The 26,796-nt window shown below is 43.2% G+C and overlaps 1 protein-coding gene across 4 annotated transcripts in view; it reads right to left on the bottom strand.

Annotated features, from left to right (window-relative positions):
* The window catches only part of LOC117002834 (mitogen-activated protein kinase kinase kinase kinase 4-like), a 90,275-nt gene that overhangs the window by 14,085 nt on the left and 49,394 nt on the right, over window positions 1-26,796 (bottom strand). For 2 of the 4 annotated variants that reach the window (XM_033072311.1, XM_042779720.1), the window contains exons 13-26: window positions 25,974-26,138; window positions 25,075-25,236; window positions 21,589-21,741; window positions 15,098-15,229; window positions 13,954-14,021; window positions 12,730-12,845; window positions 10,261-10,358; window positions 9,766-9,893; window positions 6,084-6,177; window positions 3,917-4,090; window positions 3,700-3,829; window positions 3,082-3,240; window positions 1,327-1,470; window positions 8-142 (exon numbers count right to left, since the gene is read on the bottom strand). In XM_033072311.1, coding sequence (XP_032928202.1) covers window positions 8-142; window positions 1,327-1,470; window positions 3,082-3,240; window positions 3,700-3,829; window positions 3,917-4,090; window positions 6,084-6,177; window positions 9,766-9,893; window positions 10,261-10,358; window positions 12,730-12,845; window positions 13,954-14,021; window positions 15,098-15,229; window positions 21,589-21,741; window positions 25,075-25,236; window positions 25,974-26,138 — 1,858 coding nt within the window. The remainder of the gene's footprint in view (window positions 1-7; window positions 143-1,326; window positions 1,471-3,081; window positions 3,241-3,699; window positions 3,830-3,916; window positions 4,091-6,083; window positions 6,178-9,765; window positions 9,894-10,260; window positions 10,359-12,729; window positions 12,846-13,953; window positions 14,022-15,097; window positions 15,230-21,588; window positions 21,742-25,074; window positions 25,237-25,973; window positions 26,139-26,796) is intronic. The other 2 variants (XM_033072312.1, XM_033072313.1) reach the window with 2 other exon arrangements.

Genomic DNA, 26,796 nt, shown 5'->3' with positions numbered 1-26,796 from the left:
TCCTTACCGACTTTGTAGTGCACACAGCCTTCCAGGTCGCCCACAGACACCCAGCCTTGCCGCTTCTCCACCTCTGGATCATTGCGCAAAATTTTATTTCTCAGCCATGACAAGTAATACACCCTCAACTTATTCTTCTTCCCTGGGATTTGTAAAAAAAGACTTTAATTCCCTTTACTACAAACTCTCTCCCACTTACAAAAAGCCAGAGTTTTGTGACCTTGAGTACAGTGGGTCCTTGTGCCTTGCCGGGGTGAGAGAACACAGCAAGGGCATGGGAGGAGTGCTGGGTGATGGGTACACAGGAACTGGCACAGGAGCAATCCTATGGCACTGGGCACATGTGCACTGACCTTGTGACTCAAACTTCATGCTAGATTATCACACCTGACTAAAATTCTTCCCTCAGGCCAAAGAACGGGTTTCTACAGACACAGGTATGATCAGAAACCATCACACTAACTGTTTATCCTGGAACACAGGCATGTCCTACAACGGCAACTTTGGATAAACTATTCATTTGGTTAATTCATAATTAACGGTCAGTTTCCATTCAAAGCAGCTATTTTTCTTTTGGATGCCTTTCCAGGTGAGAATTATTTTGTCATCCTTCATCTCAACCACTCTTTTTGTTGCATTAGTTCATAAACACCTATGGTCAATAGCACTGTGAAGATTACTCTGAAGAGAAGGACTTTGTCATATCCCAGCAACAAGTGAACAAACAGCTGTTGCCATTGCCCACCATGATGAGTCTGGACTGGAATGAGCTGCTATTCCTTGTGGGACCCACATCTCTGACCTTGGTATGTACTGTGCATCCTTTGAGGCCACTCTCAGCCATGGGGAATAAGGCCAGAGTCCAAACTGTTTCCCAGCAGAGGTTGAAGACCTCCACTCAATGTTATTGATGCTTTCACCATACAGATCACTCTTGTGTTACTACTCATACCTCTTGCTGAACACAGGATGAGGTTGTATCATGATACATGAATAGAACTGCACTTAGATAGATGCTCACCCATCACAGAAATAAGAAAAGTGACACACTACAGCTTGCAGAGAATCAGTCCATCTTAGGATATGAAGCACTCTGTACTTCCCACAAACCACTTTACATGTTAACCAGGCAAAGAATTCTCTCAAAGCCACTCTGGAATGGGAGTGTAAATGCTAAAAATTCAGGAGAGTTTTCCTGTTAACAAGAATAACTGTCCTGTGATTTTCTGAAAGAGGAAATTCCTCAACCTAGTTTATAACCTAATTCTTCTTTTTAATTGCCTCCAACCCCAACGTGGGTCAGATACTTTTAGCCACCGAACCAACCTGATATAGTAATTAGGACATTGAGTCCTTCCAGAACATCCATTTGCTGGAACCGTCTCCTTGTAATCAGCGTATAAACTCTTCCTTGCCCACTTCTGTCCAGCAGCCACAATCCATTCTCTGTTCCCACCAATAAATTTACTCCTGTCAATACATGAAAAAAATACTGCATAAATCACCTAATGATTCAGAGGTCACCAAGTGTTCATTGTTTTAAGAGCCAATTTTTATTTAATCTCACTTAATGGTACTCAATAATTTCTCTGTTGCTCTGTGGATGACTTCCCAGAAAATTAAAGATTTAACCATTAGAATTTTTACTCAGCAGAACACCTGTATACCTATGGAACTTGAATGATGAGTAGCTTTGTTGAAGTCAATGTTGATTTAAACAAAAAAGAAAATATTCTGTGAATCTGAACTTCTCAGGTCACCTTGGAAAGTACCTGTGACCAGTGCTAAAGTCCCAGTCCAGCACCATTACAGTAGTGACACAGGAGACACAACTGAGTGTTCCAAGGGTCCCTATCAAATATGAAAGTGAAAAGAAATAACCCAGAAAGTCCCTCCAGACTTTCCTTTTCTAAACACAACATTGAAATCATGGGCACATGAAACCTGTGGGAGCAAGCACTGTGTTACAAGGAGGTGCAGGGTTTCTTTAAGGAGAGTCTCTGGTTTGGAAAATGCCTTCAAATGCCAAATTAAGGAGTGAATCCATCTGAAATCCAACTGCTGCTAAGGAAGAGAAGGCTCCATTGGGTTGCTGACATCAGAGAATGTCAGAAATTGTGTTTGGCTGGAATGGCATCTATGTTTCTCACCAGCAGATTCTAAAGACACAACATAAGGTATCCTGCTGTAACAAGCACCCTCCTCCACTGGCAATGCTCTGACAAGTACCTGGTGCTCTTCAATCTCAATGCACATTTAATTACACACCTTGCCACACAGCTCTGTTCCTAATTTAAAAATCTGTGAAGCTGTAAACTGGAAATCTACATTTGCTTTGGAATCTACATGTTCCATTTACTTCATTCACTTCATTTCAGGCTCAAAAAGGGAGGAGTAAGAGGCTGGGTAAGTCCCATAGAGTACATCTGATCTTATGAAGCAGAAAGATGGTTAAAATAACTTAAGAATTTAGCTAGAATGCAACTGGGACAAGGTCTACAGCTGTAGAGAGTGGTCTGAGTGCTGCATCTTGGTTTTACACCACGTGAAGCTGACCCTGTATAAAGCATGTAAATTTAAACAATGGTTCAGTGATGTTCAGAATAAGCAGTGACAGCAGGAACTAAGCAAGACAAGCTTTTGGAAAGACCTGCCCTGCTCAGGATCCTTGGAATACCTAACACACATGAGAGCAGAAGGGTTTGTGTTTGGATTCCTTCCACTGGGTCAGGGCTCTGATCAGCTGTACCTGTGTGCAGCTGAGTCTCAGGAGCCACAAAAGCTGCTGAAACATTTTCAAATCTGGACTCTCCCAATGAACATGGTTTCAACTTGGTGCTTGATCAAAACATTTTCTCATTCTGATGCACAGAGCCCTCTGCAGCTGTAACTCATGTGTTTGCCAGCTTGTCCCTGGGAAGGCAGGGCCATGTAGGTGACACAGGTATCAGCTCAGGGATCCACTCCAGCACTCCCTGCCAGGAGTGCAGCAATACAACTGTGAAATCTGCCTAGCAGACACTGCCAGCCTCTCCTGCTGTGCCTTCCCTCCACACACCTGCCCAAGGACTCCCAGCTTACCCCACAGAGCAGCACACAGGACCTCAGAGTTGAATTTCTTCTTGTATTTCCGGATTTCTGGGCTGTCACTTTGTGGGCGGATATTGGTTGGATTGACATTGACAACGGAGCCCTTCCTTGCATTTTCCCTCCTGACAGGCTCAGGTTTGGCACTGGATGCTGGAATGAAAGACACAGCAATTGTGGAAAATGTGAGTGTTTGGCTACAGCTCATATTTGAACCACCTTGTTCATGGTAGAATGAAAAAAAACCCAACGGGGTGAGAAAACACCCTGAGAGCTTTGTATAGCAAAAAAAAAACAATCTGGAAAACTCTTCAGGCATTCCTGAGAAAGCATGGTGGTAACACAGCAGCAGAGTAGCAAACCACATCTGCAAGAAGGGCAGAAGCAGTACAATGAAAATTCACAGTATTGGGAAGTTCCAGTTTCAGGATATTTTACTCAGAGTTTTCATTTCCAAGCAATAAGCCCTCTCCACACCAGCCAAAAAAAACCCAAACCAAACTAATCCAAACCCAACAAAAAAAAATAATGAGAGAGAAAAAAAATTAAAAAGAAATTAAAAAATGAAAAACTCAGAAAAACCACTTCAATGCAGAGGCAAAGCATACTCACGAGAACTACAGGAAGGTCCTACTGGACTGGTGGGAGGGGTGATTGGCAGAAGTCTTGGATCTATGAATGATGTGAAGGATGTTGTGGAGGATGTGCTGCTCTTGGCAGGTGGGCTTTCAGCACATGGGCTCTGCAGTGACAAACAAGAGCTGCTCAGCAGGCAGTGCTGAGGGCACACACCCTGTTCAATCTAGTCAATCTGTAATTTATCTCCTACCTTACTCAGAGGTTTGTTCTGAGGTTCCTGGCAAGTCAGTGGCACTTGTGGCGGGTTCACAGAGGAGTCTGTAATTTGGCTCTGCTGGAGGAGATCTGGCAGGAGATAGTTCTGGTTGTTTATGCTCCAAAGGCCTTCTTGGGTGTTTGGAATTTGCTTCCCTAAAATCTGATCCTGCATGAGAACATACAGTTAAACACCACGTTTAGATTATTTCCAATGCACTCTGCAACTCCAATTAATTAGGATGATAAATAACGAGTGCATGGGGAGGAGTGCACTCCCTGATGCATCATTTAAAGACAAATCTTACAGTAAGGTAAAACCCAAACATTAAATACCAAAGTGTATGGCAAACGTCCAAGATGACAAATCCAGGGTTTACTCCTGAAGTGTGTCACAAATATTCTCCATCTGTATTACCTCAACCACAGAAAAAGAAGGAACTTCAGCCTCACAGATACCAAGTCAAATGATTTGCTAACAAGTTTCAGACCTGACCTTTGTGTTCTGCAGACAGAAGAAGGCTTGGTTCTGTACCTGCATTTAGATTGAAGCCCTTCACCATTCATTTCATTGCTACTTTCCATTTACTGAATTAGGAAACCTTACTCCAGAAAGAAGACATTTAGTAGGACCCAGCATCAGCATTTCCAGTACAGTGACGTTTGGTTCTGCAGACCTCCTTACAGCATCCCGTGGAAATACTTGTGAACCACACAAACTCCTTCCCTGACAGCACTATCTATGGAGTCAGAGGTTGGTTTCTGGGAATACATTTTATGTTTTAATTTAGATGGAAAAACAACTCAAAATATACAAGTCAGTACTTGAGATTAGGGAACCAAGCCAGTGTGGGGCTTTTTAGTTCAGTTTTCAGTCACATTCAACTGAACTAAAGCAAACTAAATCCCCATTTGAATCACCCAAGCCACTTCAAAGCAGGTCATGCTGATGGGACAAGGAAAGAGATATTGGAGCTGATGTGGAGGACTCATGGTGGCAGTGGCTGCTGGGTGAAAAAGGGTTCTGAGGAAGGCATGGGAGGCTCCATGAGAAGACTAGAAGGCAGCAGAGATATTTATGAGACAAGTCAGTCATCTGCCTGTTCTCCCTCCCACACTCTTTCCTCCAAACCCACCAAAACACATAACCTCAACCCTTATCATCCTCCCTCATCCTCAAAGACCCCAACATTCTCCCTTCCCTCAAGCAGCCTATTTCCAACACCTGGACATCAAGGGAAAAGGGAAACACTGGGCTGGTTTATGCCAGCCAGAGAAATGCTGGTTTATGCCCCATTTATAGTTCTTTCTCCAAAGCAGAGTCTCTTCTCCTCCAGGATAGTGGGAGGAAGGCCAAGTGGAACTCCCTCCCCAGGCAGGAGGGTCACCACTCTGGTCTGAAGTTTAGAGATAACAGAGGTAAAGAAAACTCATTTTTCTTTCCACCCTGCCACAGCTCTGGAGAAAACACAAGTTTCACTGTGATTTGTTTTCCCTATCTGTGAAGCAAGAATACACTCAGTAATATCTGAAAAGGGCCCTGACACCAAGTACAAGTCTTATTACTGTAATTTTTTTCTTGTTTTCAACCACAAAGCACATTGTTCTGCTTTGTCTCTCTTCATCTTTTCTGCGCTAATATTTATCACAGGGGAAAATCCACATGACTGGAAGCCTCTACTAGAAACTACAGCTGGAAGAAACCACAACATGACATATGAGAAGATAAGAATTTTTGCTAAGCCAGTAGGGAGTGATGAAGCGGTTTTCCCCTGTTCTGGTAATATTTTAAGCAGTAGGAGGTAGTTCACTTTAAACTGTAATAAAAAGAAGTCAAGATTCTTAAAAATAGCAAGAATGCACACTAACAATAATCAACAGTGCTTTTTGCCCAGTGCCTTCCCAAAATGCCTTGACATCAGAAACTGCTACAGGTCAATAAGAAGGACAAATAAAAAACTGTAATTTTGTACCTCAATGTAAGAATTTCTACAGAAAGCACAAAACCTGAAACTACTCTTTTTTTCAAGGTTTAGAGCTGTAATTTGCAATGGCAGAGCAGAACTTCAGAGTGAGAATGCTCCCAAGCAGTAATGGACATGGTGTTTATCATGCACATTAACGACCTGACGGTACCACCCCCTCACAAACGGCCAAATTACCTTCTGTTCTGCCACGGTGCTCTGGGGCTTCAGTTCAATTCCATCTGGTACCCTTGTCCTTGAGAAATCTGCAATTCTGCCGCTTAGCAGTTGCCTGGTAACAAACTCCAATTAATGAACAGAACTACTTCAGGGGAAAAAAAAAAAAATGGAAAAAACTACACATAACCATGTTCAAAAGTGAACATAATTAACATTCAATAGTTACACGCAAAGGTTCTTGTTCAAAAGCAAGCTGATTAGTCTGTGGATCTGTCTGAATGGACTTGTGCCTGAGGACCACTCACACACAGCAGGAAGGTGTCCCCACCTCGACAGAGAACATCCCTTCACCTCCCTGCATTCCATCCATCAGACACTGCATAGCTCAGGCAAGTCCCTCAAGCTCTCATTTGAGAAGTGCCTGCTTCAAAACTTCTGTCTCCCATCACACATTCTCCCCTGTGGGGTGTCATTATGAGCCACCCTGCACTCCAGAGAGAGCAGCAGCTCTGCCATGTGCTGCTGTCAGGGACCTCTCTGCCAGTGCCTACTGGGATGGGTTACACTGGAATTTCATCCTGTGAATCAGTCCCTGAAATATGGACATCCTCACCTTAAAAAGAAACACAGAAAACATTGCTCATTGCACAGAGAGACAGAGGAAAGCAGGAACTGCTGGACTGGCTGGGGCCAAGAGAGCCCCTAGCCCAGCATCCTGTCCTCAACAATGATTAAAAGCTGATACCAAAAGCAAGAGTTGGAACAAGGCAAGTGTCTGTTGTGAATTCCCAGTACATCACTGCTTCCTGCACTGCCTGAGGTATCTTTGCATTTTAAACTTTTTCACCCAAGTGGAACTGCTTCAAACATGTCTTGGCCCCATTTCTGCACACTTCCACCTCAAATTATTTATTTATCCCATTTACTTATTTATACTCATATCTTTTTTACTGCAATCCATTTAAGGCTATTACATTTTTGCCTCCTTTACAGTAATTATAAAACTGACTGGATTCAGCCAGTGCTATGTGCCAACTGATAGCAGACTGTAGTGTATTTTTTTTAGTTTTAAATGATGCCCTATATGATAACAAAGAAGGTTTGGTGAGAGACCTACTGATTTAAGATGAGTGTGTAGGAGTAGAAGTTTTTGTGGCACTTTTGGTTGTTTATTTTTTGGTTTTGGATTGTCTCTCTGTTCTATGTGAGTGGCTCAATATTTGCATACTAGACTTAGAAGGAATGACAAGATGTGGATTAGGATCAATGGTGAATGCCAGGACCTGCTTTTAAGAGGGAAGCAAACAGCAGCTGATCTTAAATAATGTCAACCTCCAGCTAAGGAGAGGGAGAAAGTAATTCCTAGCCAAGCACACACCTGCATCCACCTCCTCCAAATTCTGGTAGGAAACAGCAATTAAAGAGCAAAGAAAGGGAACTGAACTATCCAAATGAGTCCCAGGATACTCTGCTTTAGGGGCATACTGCAGGCACTGGAGGAGGAAGCACTCTCCAAAAAGTAGGAGAAATTAGCATCAATGGAATAGATGTGCTAAACAAGGAGGTAAGACACTGGATCATATACACTGACACTCTTTCCTTAAAACAAAAAACTGGAGTGTGTGAGGAAGAATTCTGGCTCATCTCACTGTAAAGAAAAGCAAGACCAGAAGTTGCTTTACTGGTGAAACACAGCAGCCCTTAGTCCAGCATCCTCAGAAACGAGCTTTCCAAGGGTGGCTACCAGGATTCATCCAAGAACATGGGAAGCTCCTTCTCCTGCATGTATCCCAAGTGTGGTCCTACTGAGCACCTCCAGGAAAGCTGCAGTGTGGGCATCAGGTGCTGCTCCACAGCCCAGGTAAGAACAGGAAAACCAGGCTGGTTTCAGTATCCCACTAAAACTTGGCCCAAGGTGCTTCAGCCAGAGCCCACAAAAACACTCCAGAGTGCAAGAGGCTTCAGATCCTACAGTCACATGCCTTAAAGAGCAAAATACTCCCAAACCCTTCACTTCATCCAGAATATGCTGTTCCAGCACTGGCTGCTCCTTTCAGTCAGATCACTATCCTTTTGCTATTTACTTGGCAGCAATCAGGATATACTTCCTGAAGTATCTTTTAATATGAATGATGTTCAGCCAAGGTGAAGGGACTTTGTTAACAGCAAGATTACACCTGTGATTCTACAGGGGCTCTTGCAGTGGCTGTGTGCACAACAAGATAAAGGTGACAGGGAGCATCCTGCAAATTGCACCTGCCCAGAGGATGGGTGCATCTCAGACACAGAGGAGGTGCAAGTAACAAATACAGAGCTCCAAAGGCAGTGATACCACTCCTTCAAATCATTACAGCATGCAAGGATCACAGCAATCTGACACTTACACAGCAGGGTCATTGCTATAGAGCAAATCCATATTTTTATGTAGAGTCTTTCTGAGGTCTAGGATGAATTCTACAACCTAGAGTGAATAAAACTTTTTACAGATGAGAATAAGGTGGTTCAAAAGAGGATCAGTAGGAAAACAAAGGCATTACAGCAAAAGTCAGCTCTTTCAGGTGCACTAAATAAGCTATAAGATTTTTAACATTCTTTCTCCTCATCTCAGCTTTGCAAATGAAGTTCAGAAATGCAAATGAGGAGCATATGCAGGCACGAAAATTTTACCTCTTCAGAGCAACACAGGAGAAAGGACTGGTACCAGCCCAACACAATAACCTGCCAACAATGCTCCAAATCTGGGCATCTCTGCCTGACACCTGACAAAACTGCATGTGTAAGAAGAGCAAAACCCCCATCCCAGAGAGCTCTGTGGCCCTGGGATGCACTTCAAAATAAATCCTAGGACTTGAACAGAAGTTTCTTTGCAAGAAAAGCAGAAGTTTCATTCAACAATACTAAGAAATGTTTCTCTTTGCTGTTCCTAACAGCAGTGGTGGCCAAGTACCCCCTGACTCCCTTGGAGTAGCATGCTATTCTTGCTCCACTATCTCTCAGTAGAATACACATTTTACATAACAGGTAGAACACCACAAGATGTCAGTCACAAAACCAGCAAGATAAACTGGAAAGCTAGAGAGACACAGTTCAGGTGGGACAGCTGTGAGACAAGCCACAGCATCAGCTGGAAACCACAGCAGTTGTGCAGAATGGCAGTATTAAAAATCAACACATTTTACAAAACTATCCCTCCTTTTTATAAACAGCCCTGGTGCAGGAATCAAATTTTCAGTGGCAATTACTTGTCCCAGAGTGAACAGACTATGTGAACTCAAGGGTTATGTTTGCCTGGTTTTCTCCACTGTAACCTGTATTTGTCATAAAGGCATAGAGTTTTTACAGTTTTGTTTCCCTCTCCTTTTTTCTTTCAAAAATTCCATGTAAATGCAGATCAATGTGAAGTAACCCCTATAAAAGCACTACCCAGTATATCCAGTTAAAACAAGACATTTTCTCATTGTCCCAAGGCAGGAAGTCATCAAAGTGTTTTATTACGCTGTGCACATCTGATGGAGCAAACATTTACCCCCAGGAGTTCATTAAAATGCAATTAAATTGCTTAATTACAACTGACACAAATGAGTGATAGGAACTTCAAAGGAGGGGGAGTATTTATGCATGACAGCTTTTTCCAGATATTTGGAATAAAATATTATTATTATTAAAAATAATAATTATTAAAAATAATAATCAAGCCAACCTCGTGTGGTTTGTGTCATCTTCATCACTGCTGCTGCTGCTGCTGGCTTCATCACTTGAGGAGGAATAGTCTGCTGCTTTTAACAAGGAGTTGGCACTGTCCTTCACCTTGGCAAAGGAGCCTGGACTCTGAGCAAAGAAAACTCAGTTGAAGAACCCATTGTTAAACAGCATGTGCCATATTTTACTGTCCCAGCATATACAGCTGTGGTCACTTCCACACCAAAAAAAAGCTTTTCTAGGTGCTGATGCTTCTGTTGGTCCATCACAGGCGGGTATCTCACACAGAAAAGTGACTTGAGCCAAAACTGGACACTGTGCTGAGGACCTGAGCTGGACACAAGCCAGCCCTGGACTGAGAGGAGTGAGCTTGAGCCAGCCCCCCACACCCCTCAGGTTCTCTCATGAGTGACAGCAAACTCACACTCCAAAAGAGCTGTCTGCACAGACAAATGATGGACAAATCAAAAATCTCAGTGGATTTAAAAGAACCTACTGCAATCTGGCCTGGATGAGAAACTTTTTCAGGCTTCTGATGCAACAGCACGTGGTTCTGGGACAAAACATTCTCTGCCTTGGCCAGTCCTGGATTCCCTGGGGATAAAAAAACCCAAAATTTTCTTTTTTTAAGTGAACATGCACCAGGTGAGAGAGCAAGACAAGCACACATAGCTGTGACCCAAAGCAGATACCAGTAGTCTCTGCTGACAAATTTTTCTGTTTGTTGCAAAGGAAAATCTCATTGCTTGTTTCCCAGCAATCTGGACACTGCAATATTATCTACATAAATTGGTATTGGTGCACTTTGATGCTGCAAGAGTAAGACAAGCAAACCAAACCCTTGGCAACACACTCCCACTGCACATCAGCCACACTTCCATGGAAAGCCAGCATGGGAAAAGATCAGGGCATCCCAATCCCTTCCTCTGACCCTCTCCTTGAGGAAACACAGCTCATCACATCAGCAATTGCTGGACATACCCCAGCACCATGAAGACAGGGGGTCAGCAAGAAAGATCAGGAGCTTGAGCCCCCTCCCTTCACTTCTGGGAGGAAACAGAGCACTGCCAGGATTTGGCCTTCATAAAACTGCTACACAAAAACAGTCCAAAGAGTCTGATTATCTAAACCCAACTGGGCTGAGGGCAAACAGCTGCACTAAACTGCAAATCTACCTGTGAAATGTGAGCCCTCCACTGCCTGCAAGCAGAGGAAAAAACAAAAGAAGCCTTGAAGAGATGCTCTGCACACAATCCCTGAGACAAGGGAAAGGAGGGAAAGGAGGGAAAGGCACAGTACCCTTGCCCTGCCCTGGGACACACTGCCCAGCTCACCACTTGCCTTTTCCAGCAGTTTCTCCCATGACCACCCCACTGTTACCAACAGGACTCATTGCAAGTTTAGAGGGGAGAATTCAAGTTCACACAAATTAGGATTTGCATTTGGTAATTCAGTTTTGTCACAATGGTTTCGTGTCTTCATCCATTTTGCAAAGCTTTCAAAACTCAGAATTTCTTGCTGGTCAATAAGCACCTAAGCAACTCAGCAGAAGTATTAGCTTTAAAGTATTTATAGCCCCTTCCTCCAACTCATTATCCCTGTGGGTTTGGGAAAGCAACAAACTCCATCTGAAATGCCATATGCCAGAACTAGCTGTAATTTAATGACACTTAAGAACTCAAGGAGACAGTTTAAGCCACAAGGGAGGTTTTCTATTCTTTCTATTGCTGGTGAGATTTTTGTTTCCCCATGCCAAAATAGCACAGGAGTTACACATCACATGGACTTTGCAAAGTTGAGCTGGGCTGTTGCATGTTGTTCAACTCTGTTATTCAAACATAAAATGACATAAGAGCAAAAAGAAACAAAACCCAAGCAATTTAAAGTGTGTTCTGGATTTCTCTTGAAGAAAAGCTTCCTATACTGTGCAGCTAGTAAAAGCAAATTGTGTAAGTGTAATAAATAAGCAATTTGTTCTCATTTATCAAGGGTTTTTAAATTAACAATGTAAACCTCAATATAAAAATAAATGACCTCATAAGCTCACTGGGGTGGTTTCAGAACATTTTTTGCATCCACCCTGCTTCAGCTTGGGCATGTGTGATTCCTCATGTTCCCAATCTTTAGTGGCCAACCTGGATGCAAAGCCTTGTGACACACCAGAGCTTTGAGAGGGGCTGCACCAGAACTGCCCTGCAGCTGACCCACAGAAAACACCCACAGGAGGAGCAAGGGAGGAAAAAAGCTGACCACTTCTCTACATCCCCATCTGCCAGACCCTCAAGAACCAGAATCTGTGCTGTGCAAGACACTTCACAACCACAAGCAAGCTGCTGCATTCCTACACCACTACCAGTGACAGCAAAGGAGCTTACTCAGCTGTACTTTGCCTAAATCAGACAGTTTTCTCTTCCTTTCAACTTCTTTTGCTCTTCTTTTTTTCCAATTCCAATATCTTTCTGGACATAAAAGAATACTGGAGAAATATTTCACAATGTGCTGTAGAGAGAGACTTATGCTTACTTTTGCCAGCACATTATTAGAGTGCAGAAATATTAGTGTACATCAACTGCTCAACTGTATCATCTTATCAGTGAGCAGAGCAAAGAGCAGAATTTGCCAATGGGTGAACATCTGTATCAAATTACATCTCTATGTCTGGAATGTTGGCTCTGCTGATTTTCAATTGTGTCACTAAGTGCAACAGAAAAGATTTTTTTTCCATTTTTAAGTGAGGCAATTCAAATTTTCCAGATGAAAATACATTCATAGCCACTTTTCTGACTCAAAAGACCAAGTTCTCATATTTTAGGAACCTGGGACCATAAATTCAGAGGGCTTTCACAAGCTTCTCACCAGAGGATGTCATTAAAAGGACATATCCCATTTGCAATGCAGAACTTGACACCCTGCAGAAGACCATTTATGTGGCAGGAGTTTAGTACATTTTGACTGATGGAATCACCTGAGGTTGACCAGCTGCTCTGATGAGATCCCATCTCCCACTGCTTGGTGCCAGGAGTGCTGCTGCTACTGTTCAGCTTCAGAGCATGTCCCCCAGGGGATGCCTGATGAGTGTTACTAAACAGAAAGACAAAAAGCAGATGAGACTCTCATGTGCAGGAGCAGAGACTGGAGCAGAGCTCCTGGGCCACCAGATTGAGCTCCCTGCTGTTACAGTACGAGATCATTCTCTGGATAACAAAAAGTTTATCTTTGCTGCTCCAAGCAGGGCCACCCAGGAGTGGAACAGCATCCTCTGGGCACTCATCCTGGGACATTACAGAGATTCCCAAGCCATTACAAAATATCCTTCTATATTACATCTCCCTTGGGCTCTTCAGAACTGTGTCAGTCCTGATACCAAAATCTCATAGCTTTACAACTTAAGAGAGCTGCTCCACTGCCTTTCTATAAGATACCTCATCAGTCACTTATCAATGGAGAAAGGAATGCATTGGACAGTAAAATAAGTTGCTAAACCAGTGGTTCAATCAGAAACCCAGTCTCAGAAATCACTCATTTGTAGCACTGACAATTACTTATATGATTCTTTTCTGCTTTGCCTCCTGCAATTCCCAAGTGGAGTGCATTTAGGGCTTGATTTCACTTGAAAGTTATTTCAGACAATGTTTCTGACTTTGACTCATCAGAAATGCTGCACATCACTTTGTTATTTCAGCCAGATCTACTTCACTTTCCAGTCTCTCCAACCCATTCTGTTCCCTGATTAGACATCCAGTGGGGGCTGCCCTTTGCTGCTGAGCTCTAGACATCCATGGCCCTTTCTCCTGGGAGATGAAAAAAGCACACCAGCCTTAAGGGCAGACTGCCAAAACTGTCGAAATACATCTACAAGCTGCCTGTTCAAACTAGTATCAGGCAAAATAAGCAGCAAAAACTGTAACTAAAAGTGCCTGTACAAGGAATTGAGGCCAGACCCCCTCACCAAAGCATCTGGACACCTGACTCTCCTTTGAAACCAATGCTACTGGCACAGTGGTAGAGCATCTCCAAGATACTTCAGTTTTTCTATTGACATTTAATTTATTGACAATAAATGCTTGACAATAAAGCAGCATTAAAAAATTAGTTTAAGCACAAAACACAGTATGAGCACAGTGTACCTATATAAAGTATACAGTGTCAGTTTAGTTTTAGTATAAACACAAAACACTTTAGGGCTTACCTGGAAAGGCATCTCTGATGGCCAGGCTGATCCCTGCTGTAAAATTTTGAGGTTGTCCTTTCTGGAACCTTAAGAATTTAATCAAACATTTCAAGGTTGTTATTGGTGTTTTAGATTCAGTCAATAAACCTAATGCTTATCCTGTATCAATGAAAAAATAAGACTAACCAACAGAAAAGAACAATACTTCAGTGAGACCTGTGGGGAGGTATTCCAAGATACCAGCATTGGAAGCTGCAAGGCAGCAGAAAGAAAGAGGTTTGCATCTTACCCCAGAATCAATATCATTCTTGGTCAATATTTAAAGCAGACACTGAAAGGCATTCTGCAGTCACTGAATGCAGCCTTCCCCAGCTGGTGAATTATTTTATGTTGTTACCACGGGCTGGGGAATGAGACACACACACACACACACCCCAACTGCAAAGTAATAAAATAAATATACACGTGGGCATATGAATTCCTGCTCACATAGTCTTAGACTTGTTCTTAGCAATTATGTTAGAAAGTGTGTCAATTACACACACTAACAAGTTTTTCCACAACAAGCCAGATTTTTCACCAAACAGGCTTCTGCAAATACCTGGTCTAACAAAAGACGTGTGTCTGCAGTCACAGATCCTGCAGATACTGTATGTGTGCAGATATTACACATTGTGTTGACTTGGCATGGCCTGGTTTTTGGTAGCAGGGAGGGCCATGGAAGTGACTTGTGTGATGATTTGCTGGAAGCTTCCACCATGTCTGGCAGACAGACCTCAGGTGACAAACTGACCAAAACCCCCATGCCCCATCTCCCTGCACTATTAGTGGGAGGGGCTGAGCAGAAAAAAAGATGTTTTAAAGGCTTATTTTACCTCTCATTATCCTCCTCTGACTCTATTTATAATATATTTACTTTATACCTGTAAATTTGAAACTGTTTTGCCTTTAGAGTGTTTTTTCTCTCATCTCAACTCATGAGTCCTTTGTTAATTTTTTTCTCCTCTACCCAGCTGGGAGCAAAAGAAGGTGAGCCAATGGCTTTTGTGGGTGCCTGGCTTTTGGCTAGAGTCAAACCACAACACACACATAAACCCACACCACCAACTTGCCTGTAAATTTGCATCCCTTTTTCTAGATCAGCATGACGAGTTTCACCCACCTTTGGGGGCTGCTCTTTGCTGTGGCTCGTGCTCCAGAACACGTCGTCCTGCCCGGGGCTGAGCGGCGCTGTCACCATGTCCGACAGGGAGCTGCTGTGGTACACATCCTTACTAGCCCGGAAATTCTCACACTTGAAACAAACAGAACACATGTTGAATTGCACTTCCCTGCCTAGGTAACAGGTTGCAGTCTCAACAGAGATCAATGGTTGTGCTTGGGAGATTAAATATTTACTAAGTGTAGCAGGGATATTGTGTCTGGATAGAGCCCTGCTCCCCTTGTTCACTGTGCAGTGAGCTATTCATTTCCAGCGTGTTAGGCACAAATATCCCAATGTGAAGAGTACAATAAAGAGAAATAGTAAACAAATCTATTCTCTCTCTGTGTATATACATATACATGTACATATACACCTTTCTTAAGTCTATGGAGAAGTAAATAGGTCCCTGCCAATGCACTGAGAACTAACTACATGGATGATGCAAAAAATTGCTGTGGAGTCACTACATTTCATTCAAAGCTGGACAATGCTTCCACTGCAGAATTTCCATAGTTTAATCACTATTGGAACCCTCCCCTAAACTTACATGTTGACATCCAAGCTCTTCCACCAACCCACAGGCAGTAGAGGCAAACTACCAGCTGCAAACACTTTTAAGTGCTCCAGTGATTATGAGGGGACCCTGGTCCCCCTCTGAAACAAAAGTTTCAATTACTTGAAAAAAAGAAACAGAGAAAGATCGAACTTGAGAATGCAGTAAGAAAGAATGAAATTATGTTCAGACTACACTCTCATGAGTGGTTAAGTCCAGGTGATCCCATTGCAGCAGCCTGTGTTTAAAACATCTCTAAAGGTGTCCAATCAGAGCACTAGGATGGCAAAACCCCAATCACAGCACAGGAAGGGGAAGGAATCAAGTTACTTCCTTACAAAGTCTTAACTCAAAGGGAACAAGAAGCAAGCAGTGCAAAACTCAAGCTAAAATATTTGGTCCTCTGATTCTTTCTGTATGTGAAAGAAGAAATCTACACAGTGATGATCTCCTACACCAGTGTCTTGCAAAGAGGAAGAAACTCAGAGTGAAATGTGTCAACTGAGAGTAGTGCCTCCCTGAAATGAGAAACCCTCTTGGCCACAAGACCAAGATAACTCACAGAAGCTCTGTCTGAGCTGGGCCTGTCTGTAGGGACTGCTATGCCAGAACCAGTTTGATTTCACAGAAATAGAAGAAGCATTAGAGAAATTACTGAAGATGCACCACTCTGCTTCCCCTGGTCTGATCTCCCATGCAATGCTAGGCCAGGGCTCTCTGGGAGCTGCCTCTTCCTTGAGCATGTGCCAAGATCAGCACCTCCAACACCTGGAGGCCTAAGAATTAAGTTTGCAATTTTTGTCTGAGTCAGAGTTCCAACTCCTGTGTCCCAGCTGAGTTACTGCAATTTAGACCAGTGTACTTGCTGTACACTTTTCCCAAAGAATGACTCAGATGAGTATTTTATTGATTTATCAGATAAATCTATTAAATTCTCCAGTTTCTCCATCCTAAAAAGTAAACCACAGTAACTAGAACTCCACAGAACTTTCAAGAAGGTAACAGGATTATGAACCCTCTATAACTGTACCTAAATTTCATAGGAGCAATGTTCAACATCAATTAAATATTGACAGGCAGTAATTCTAAAACTAGATAAAGATGTCAAAGATGTCTCATTGCAATCCCCCAGATCAGTCTGGCAAAGTCAATTACCAAAACCAGTCCTGAGAAGTTCACTTAGTTATTCAGGTGCTTTTCCTGCCTTTTTGGGACAATATGTTCTGTTGACTCTATTTACAGAAAACAGCTTTTTCAGCAGTTGTAGCATCTCATAATCTATGTCCTTTCAAAATACCTTTTTTCCCAACATGATTGTCTCTAATAATAGTTTTTAGTTAGCCAGGATTATTTGAGCAGCAAAGTCTTCACCTGAAGTGATCCATTGTGGGTACAGAAACAGGTTTTGTAGCAGGTGTATTATTATCAGAATATAGGAGGCTTGTCTTTTCCTTGCCACTTTTTCATCAAGATACATATATTTCTTTTTAAATCCCAGCCTTTGAGTCCTGCTGATAACCAGAAAATTATTTGTGTTTAAAAGCATGAATAAACCTTGCTGAGTCATGATATAAGTGACTGACTGAATCCAAACTCTGCCCAGTACACTAGTTCTGTGTAAAGCCAGGAATAGACACCTGCTTCCATAAGCAAGCCAAAACCATCTCTGATAACCCCAAAATCAGTGTTTGATGTTCTCCTTAGGTTTGTATAGGGAAAAAAATTTAACCCACTCCCCCACCTAACAATGATTCTAAACTAGTGAAGTTTGAACCTTAATTGTTTATCTTATAAGTAATATCTAAAGAATAGCAGCTCTCCTCATGCACAGAAAGCATTGGTAGAGAAAGTGTTACCTACTGTGTGTCTTCAAGCCATAAACACGTAACTGAGCTAAGGAAAAGAACACTTTGATCCACAAAATGATAACATAAGGTGATATAGCACAAAGGACTCATTATAGAGTTAGTTTAAAACCATTTAGAAGCAAGGAATTCTAAAAAGACAGGTTGCACTGCTTTTTGGAGGATACCCAAGTTACAAATTTGAACTGAATCTACATAGAGGAGAAATTAAATGCAAGTGTTGTTAGGAAATAGCATAAGGAAAAGGAATTTCTTAAACTTCTGAGCAGATGTACTCTGGGATACCAGGCAGCCCATGGTTTTACACAGTTAGGTCATGTAATATTGTTAGACTTCTTGTTCTGATTCAATCACATCACCCCACACAATAGTGAAGATTGACCTAGCAAATCCTATAGGCAAACCACAGGAGTTAATTAAAAATAGAGTTAATTTCACACGTGAGATAAATTTTTCCACTAGTCAGGCAGCAGGAGATGCTGGGCAGAAGATCAAACTCAGTGACTTTGTTCAAGAAGCCTTTGTGAAATTCTGCAAGCAGTCCAGAACAGCTCATCCCACACCACCACAACCAGAGAGCCAGATCTGCTACTGCTGTACTGCAGCAAACACAAACCTGGTACAAAGCAGGTGGAATTGGTGCACTCTGAAGAGGTGGTATCTCACATTTCCCACAGCAGACAGGATGGAAGGCATTGAGAAATCATGCTCCTTTCACCTCAGGAGCTGTGTTAAGTATTTCAGTGAAACAATTCTGAGAGAGATTTGGGCATCCAGGATGTGCCACAAGATCTCAGAGAATACTGTTGAAAATAAGAAGTCATTTTGTCTGAGCAGAGCAGTGCTGGCAGATGATTTCTCTCTGACAAACCTGCCTGGAAGTTCTTCAGTGCAGCATCTGTGATGAATTCAGCTTGCATTTTAACTCCTCAGTTCACTCTTGTTTTAAATCAAATAGACACCCCACATACTGAACTTCACAAGTATATTGTTGTGTCTTTTAATCTCCAGGTGACCACCTGACCCATCACTTGTATTGCCTAAACACCTCATCCAGTTAATGCAGGCAGCATGTCCAAACATGCTGCCATTAGCATCAACAGCTGCTCCCAACCAGCAAAGGGAAAAATAACACTTCAGGGGATTTATAAATTACCCATTGAAGTTCATGTGGTCTCCATGTGAACACAGCAGGCAGCAGCACAGATTGGCTTCTCCCTGTCCACATGCACTGCCAGCTGGAGCTCTGCCTTGTGAGAGGGTACCAGGGCACCTCCCAGCAGGGAGTGAAATCACACAGCAACCACTGTGCATCACTTGCTGCTATTATCCTTAAGTAACACCATCACTCTAAACAGCATAAATTTTCTGTAGTGTAGTTTCCATCGAGAAATGTGAAAAAAGTAGGTAAATACTTCTTCATTCCTCACCATTTCCCTCAGCAGCTCAGAGAGGTGCTACAGAATGGGAAAGCACTGGTAGGGTGCAGAGGAATGGTCACTTGTCCCAGGGGAAGCAGCCTCTCATCCCAGAAGTGGTACCTAAGCACAGCAGGACTATCCTCTGTACAGACACTGCACTCCTGCAGAATCCCAAATGCTCCCACTGCTGTTACAGGGCTGAAATATTTGCCTCAGGGAAGCTGCCAGCCTCTGCCCAAGGCTAAGATACAAATGTCCTTCTTGTAGACCTTGCAATAGCTCTCCAGTGATTTGGTGCTGCAAGCCAGGCCATCAACTCAGCCCTCTTACAATACTCGTGACTTGAAACAACAAACAGGCCCTGGACAAAAAGTATGTGAGAAGACACACATAAATATTTTTCCAGGTAAAAGCTATCAGGTGAAATGAGGCCTTTCTGCTCACAACATCTGTCTCTGGTGATTTTTCCATCATCACCAAACAGCAAAGCAACTTGAAGAGGAAAGGCACAGGGAGGTTTTGACTCAGTGACACTAAGAGCCAGCTTTTATCCACCTCCCAGACACAGACTGTGAGACTCACTCCAGGGCACAAACCAAAGCAGGAGAGGGGACAGCTTCTTCCCCATGTCCTGTTGGGGAATTTCAGCTACTGTGGTATCAGCTGGGAAAGCAGCACAGTGAGCTGTAGGCAATCCAGCAGAGTCCTGGAATGCACAGAGGATAACTTCAGACAGGCAGCCCTGCCAGCGGGGATGCAACAATGGTCCTGAGAGCCACCAACACAGGGGAGCTAATCAGGGAATTCAAGGCTGGAGGCAGCTGGGGCTGCAGTGATGACACACTGGTGGAGTTCATAGTCCTGAGGGATATGGCTCAGGCAAAAGGTAAAGCCAGAATCCTGAATTTTAGAAAAATAAGGAAAGAAATTCTTAAGATGAGCGTGGTGCAACACTGGAGAAGGTTGGCCAGAGAGGCTGCAGATGCCCCATCTCTGAAAACATTCAAGACCAGGCTGGATGGGGCTCTGAATGACCTGATCTAGTTGAAAACGTCCCTGCCCATGGCAGGGAGGTTGGACTAAGTGACTCTTAGAGGTCCCTTCTGACCCAAACCAACCTATGACTGTAACCTTTCATGCAGGATGTTCACCTGAAGATCATGCCAAGCAAAATCAACAATGAGTTTAAGAAACATTTAGGATAATACAACCTGATCTCAGAGTAATAACCCATAATTGCAGGTATGCTCAAAGAAGCATACAGGCCCATGCTGCTTTGGTGAGACACTATGACATGCTCTGAAAGCAGCTGACCCCAGGAACCCATCCTCCTCCTCAGTCTGACCTTCCCCTTTGACTCCATGACCCAGCACAGAATGAGGTCACAAGATGCCACAGCAGCACACGTACAATGCCTGAGCCTGATCTGAATGACACTCTCCTGTGTCACTAGCTAAATCCCACAGAAGCAATTGGAGAGATGCATACAAAAGCTGTCTCTTCATCCATCAATCCATCCATCCATCCATCCATCCATCCATCCATCCATCCATCCATCCATCCATCCATCCATCCATCCAGTGAAAACTGAGAGCTGACAAGAATAAAGCTAGGACTGTATGTCCTCTCTGGGGGGATGAATGAATGCAAAAATGAAATACTATGTAAAATGTATCGGCAATAAGATTGTTCTGGACACTGCACACCTACAGAACAAGTGGAGATATCCAGGCTAAACGAGTTGTGCTCACACTTATAGTGGTTTATTCCATTTTAGTGGAATGCTGTTTTGTTTTTCTTTTGGTTTTGTTTTCTAAGTATGCTGTTTTATTATTCTTTTACTCATATACCCTTACAGTCCTTTCACAAGAGACTGGAGAAAAAACCCTGCAGACCAAGCTACTTCCTTCATACACTGTGAGTAGGATGTTGAATGGAGACCCAATTTTTGGGCACATTATGAGAACCATGAATCATCTCTTCCAGAATTGGTAAAAATATCAGGAGCTAGAATGTTTTGAGAGAAGTATTCCAATGTAGAACTTCATCAGAACGTTTTCACCACATAGGTACTGTTTAGATCCCACTTCTATCTCTAATACTGAAGTTTTAAAAGACTCAGACTTTCTAGGCTCAATCCACAGATAATATTTGATTCTGCATTGCTCCTTATTGTCTCTCCACACACTTACAGAATATTTCATAAGATCAATAAAAATCTTGATTGTTTACATGGTTTCACTCATAAAAAATTTGGGTTTGGACTTGTTTTATAAAGCAGCATACACATTTATGGCACCATATAAATAATACATCACCCAGGGACTGCAACAGCACTGTCACTCAGACTTTCTGTGAAACATCTGAGAGGAGGAATCAACAATCAGGCATCAAGCATAAAAGATAACTCTTATCTAACCCTGATCTGCAGTGCTTATGTACAATTGCACATAGAGCTCAGCAGCAGAGGTGGCACCACAGAACGTGGGAGCTGGTTTGCCTCAGCCATTTGTGCCAGAAGGGAGTTCTGTTTCTCATTGTTGGATTCTGTTGGAATCTGATTGTTGATTCTGCCCACCCCAGCCCCTCCTCCCGGCCAGGCAGCAGTACCTGCACCAGCAGGGCTCTCTGGGGTGCAGGGGTGCAGGGGCTGGAGCTGCTCCCAGATCCCATCCTGGGCTGTGGGGTGGCCTCGTGTCCCAGCGCCACGGGCCACTGCAGGGAGGGCTGGCTGCTCTCGCTCTTCTTGGCTCGGTCCTCGGCCTGGGAAGGACAAAAACAGCAGCACATAGCACAGAGAGCCCCAGGTTTGCAGGCTGGATGCTGTCCCACAGCAGCACAGAGCACAGCACCTCTGACAGACCTTCCCAGCCCTGGCACAACACAAATCACTATTTCCTCTCCATTTGCAACCCTTCCTTTTCCATCAAGTTTCCAACCTGCTGCAAGGAGAAGGGCCTGAGTTTCCATCTGTGGTATTCTAGGCCACTCCTTTGGCTGCAGGTTGGGATTTTAGCTGGGAGGAATCATCTCTCTGTTCTTAATGTCTTATCTTTGACACCATGCAGCCTGTTTTGCTGTGCATTGATTACCCCCTTCCACTCACTGACATTACTGCATGCTGCTTTCTACCTTAAAACACTTCTAACACTCTGTCTTTTGCTACGTTTCTTGTACTGTGAGAACGACTGAGGAACATGATCTAGAAGGAATAAATTTCCTGAGGGCATTGCTCATTACAGACATCTTTGTCCTATAGTTTTGACCCACTACTCTTCTCAATTCTGTTCAACATGACTAATTCCCATTCTCTAGTGTAAATCTTTAGCATATCCTCTGATTCAGCAGCCTGGAAACAGCTCTACACAGTAAACTAGAGATTAATGCCATAAAAATACCCTGTTATCTGTGTGGGGGTGGGCATTCTTAATGGTATCTCTCACTATATCTGGATGTTTGTGCCTGCATCAGAAAGGTAAGCATATTCTTAGCACAGCCTAGAAACTGCTGAGGACACGGAAAATGATTCCACTTAGTCTCAGAGATCCCCACTGTGGAAAAAAAAGAAGACCAAAACCTTAAAAAAAATCCTTACTAAAAACAGCAGCCACAGCCAAACACCATGAAATTCTAGCCCCAGTGAACATGCTCTTGAGGCCACATTTTCATTACCTGCAACTCATAGTAATGAAAGGCAAATTTTGCCATAAACAAGAACAAAAATGTAAAAGCCAGATATGATAATTCACCCCCAGCTCTGTGCCCAAGGGGAGCTGGCATGAAAGGCTTTATGATCCAGATGCAAACTCCTGCAGGTGCCACTTTGGGCTCCCAGAACTGATGCCAATCCCCACCCAGGCACTGAGGCAGTGTCTGCCCCAGTCCCAGCTCCTTCCCTCTGGTGCTGGTGGGACCAGACACAGCACAGTGAGCTCACATTTGGGCACAGGGTGCAGGGGAAACTTGTCCTGACCTGCTGGGGACAGGATAAACACAATGGCAAAGACAAGGGGCTCCCAAGAGAGGGTTCTGCGGCCCCATACATTAAACTTGAGGCTTTGGAGGGATTTAGGATTTTTTGTTTTTAATGCCTCAATAATTCTCGAGAGTTTCCATGTATTGATGATTGGTCCTAGAAACAGGACCCCTTAAAAGTACAAACAAACTCACTCTTGAGTAGGCCACCAGTGTCCTCATGCAGGTCCCTCTTAACAGAGGAACCAACACCTCTCTGGCTAATGAACTGGGAAAGATCCGTATCAACAGGAGTAAAATCACTGACTTATCCCTGTTAAAAACAGTTACAACTTTAAAGCATTTTTAGATCACTGCAAATAGTTGCAACTGCTGACAAAAGAGTCTCAACCCCAAAATGCAGCCATGTACCACCAATTATCAATTTAGTCAGAAGGCTCTGTGACTTCCAAGAAGTTCTGAGATTAAGTAAATAATATCGTACAATATCCTTAAAACTAGAATATATTATTGTAGCCATAATGACAAAAGCCTCATACTGTGAACCTAAAAAGCGAATCTGCAACTAATTATACTGTATTTCACCACTAAAATAAAAGTTAACAGTGACTGTGTACTAAATTCTGTAAAATATTTCATTTTGCTGTCAAGGAGTAATTTACAAAATACATGCCAAAACCAGAGGTGAGAATCTAAGATAGTATTTTATTGGTTTTTTTGTCTTTTAACTACAATAAAGTAGAAAATAAATTAATCATCTGAGTTGCATTTTCACCCATTAAAGGCCTAGCAAAGGCAAAGCTTTCTATTGACTTTGATGTCTTATTTAGAAAAAGCAGCTTACTTCTCTGTCCACACTCAATTTGCTCTTCAGCTAGAATAAGACCCAGCCTTCCATCAAACAAATACTGATTTCAAGAGCAGTTCATTCAAATTTCAGTAATGATTTGTTTAATCAGTCAGTACAATGAAGCCTTTAGAGCCAGGCCATTTGTGGTTTTAACAGTTAGGTTTTACTTCAAACAGAATTACTCTCGCTTTCACAAACTGCTCCTCTAACAAGGAACTTAGTATCTTTTGTTTTCCTGACTTCATGTTGCTGCCTGGCTGTTTGCAGACTCTATTCAGTTACTGAAATTCATCATTTAGCATTTACATTTAACTATTTATCAATACAGGACATTTCAGCTCAGGGAATAGTTGCAGCACACACACACAAGTAGATGACAAAGATGGCACATGCTTAAAACAGCAGCAAGGTGTTAAGAAGTTGCACTGCATTTCTCCTATTTATATGTGTATGAGCTCTCCTCATGCCTCTGTTTGGGCATTTTGGGCAGATACTTTGCCATGACTGCAGAGAACATCACACCCACTCTTCTACTGAGAAGGCACCTGTGAGTTGCTGAGATTTTTGACCCAGACTTCAGTGACACAATAAATCACACACCAGCTGTAGAACTGGGTTAACCAGTTGGGATTATATAAAAAGCATGGTAGGAATGAGGAGATAATGTATGGAAATGGACCCAGAGCTTTTCATGATGTGGTGACAGTGATCAGAATGAGTTGGTGGGTAGAAATTCTGTCAGAGTTAGCAAAGGAGGAAGATTGATTACAGCAGGCTGTAAATACAGTAAGGCTGGCTATATGTGGCTATCCCTGATCCATCAAACCTTATCCTGGGACATAAAACCCAAGAAAAGTTGTCATAGCCTGCTTGCTGAGGCACAGAGATCCGTGCTCAGGAGGCAGGATGCTGTTCTGTGCCTGGGTCAGTCCTGTGAACCCTAACACCAGGCAAAGACCTCTATTAATCCTCAGGTGGCATTACTTTATTTCATGCCTCTTTGAAAGACAAGGGAATGACACCTACTTGACCAGAAGAACCTCATTTCCCCACTTACCAATAAAACCCTTCTCTCAACTCAAGCAGAAGTGACAGAACAATTCTTCCTTTCCCTTATCCTCTGAATATTAATGGAAACTGAGGACTGTAGCATAAGTGTGTAGCAAGGCAGGTCAAACTCCAGATGTAAGTTTAAAGATCAATCTGCTCCAGCATTCCTACAGCATCATAAACTACAAAGCACCCAAATGCTGCCCTGGCCAAGACAGTACCTCTTTGCTTGGGCTGCTTGATGGAGGATGCAGTCCTGCATTTGAACTCTTGGAAGGCTCCTTCTTCTTCTGCTTGTGGTCATGCTGGAGAGACAGCAGCTGTGTCTGATCTTTGGGGAGAGTTCGGTGCATCTTCCTGTTGTGCTGCACATCTTCCATCTTCTGAAAGCAGAGAGGGATGAAGTTCAGAGACAATGATGCCTTAGAGGACAACCGATTTGCCTGCTGGAAGTAGTGGCTTTTCAAAGAACAAAGTGGCCACAACTCCAGCAGGGCTGACAGAAGAGTCAGAACCCCGAGCAACAGGAAGAATGAAGCGGCACCAAACATTGTTTGGCTTTTTAGACAGCAGGTCAGAAAATCATATTTGTTCTTTGTACTTTTACTAAAACCAGAGGTTTTTAATCAAAGACTGCATGCTTCTGTTGGATGACAAATCAATTTACCGCTGAAACATTAGAAAATCATTGTGGCCAAGGTGACAGACTTAATAATGACAGTTCAGCATTAAAATTAACCTCTGCTCCATTGTTTTTGTGGAAAAGAAATGGTCCTGCTTACAACATGAATGCAAAACGGGGACTGGAGATTTTAGGTTTAGCTGATGCTGGAAGCTTTCAGGGTAAAGGAATTTCAATCAGACCATTTCAGCACAGAGAAGCAGCAGGGACAAAAGTGGGAGAGGCAGAGTCCCTGCTGTAGATAAGGAGGGTGACACAGTAACATCTAAGTTAACTCAAAGGAAGGCTGAATCTGAGAACAAGAGGCAGTAAATGCATTAGTCAAGTCCCTCCTTGGTCCATGACTCAGAGGATGGGAACACCCTCAGGGATCTGAGAAAGACATCAGATACAGGAAAGGGAGCTGCAAACTGCTGTCAGCGAACATCCTCTTCATACCTGCTTCTTTTCTAACTTCCTCTGTCCATCTACTATGAAGTATTCATCTTCCACAGCCCTTTTATCTTCTTTACCCCTTTCCTCTTTCCTCTGACTGACCTTCACCTCTGGCCACCTCTGCTCACTCTCCTGCTGCCTTCGGAGCTCCTGCTCTCGCCTCTGGTGCTGGAAGAAAGCCAGGGAATAACATTGTTTATTTTGCTTTACTTTAGTACCCACCAATTACTGATGCCAGTGCTCATAAATCACAAGGTCCATTTCCTGCTCTGCAGCCACTGAAGGGAGGGCACCTGACACACCACAGAGCAGAAGTGAGCAGGGACAAGCTGCCACCACTGTGACTGCCAAACTGAAGTGAAACTTCTGCCCTTTTGGCAGCCCAGGGCAGATCTGCCACTTTTGAGAGATCTCCCTGACAGCTGGTGACTAACTAATGACAAATGTTTTCTCAACATTTCAAGAAGGAAGGGTTTTTTTCCCAGAGAGCTCTCATTTTGCTGGAGCAGCACTGTGCTTCACAAATGTCAGCTCTGAAGCACTCACACAACGCTCGAGTTTTGCCAGGTGCTTGAGACGTGGTGGTGGTTTTTGTGTTGTGCCACTACAAGAAAGGCATTGAGGGGCTGGAGTGTGTCCAGAGAGGGGCAACAGAGCTGTGAAGGAGCCTGGAGCACAGGTTGATGAGGGAGCTGAGGGTGTTCAGCCTGGAGAAAAGGAGGCTCAGGGGGGACCTTATTGGTCTGCACAACTCCCTGGAAGGTGGTGGTAGCCAGGTGGGGGTCAGGCTCTTCTCCCAGGTAACAAACAAGTTGTACCATGGGAG

Source organism: Catharus ustulatus, chromosome 14, assembly GCF_009819885.2.
Source record: "Catharus ustulatus isolate bCatUst1 chromosome 14, bCatUst1.pri.v2, whole genome shotgun sequence".
Lineage (NCBI taxonomy): Eukaryota > Metazoa > Chordata > Aves > Passeriformes > Turdidae > Catharus > Catharus ustulatus.
This window is presented reverse-complemented; position numbering and strand designations above follow the sequence as displayed.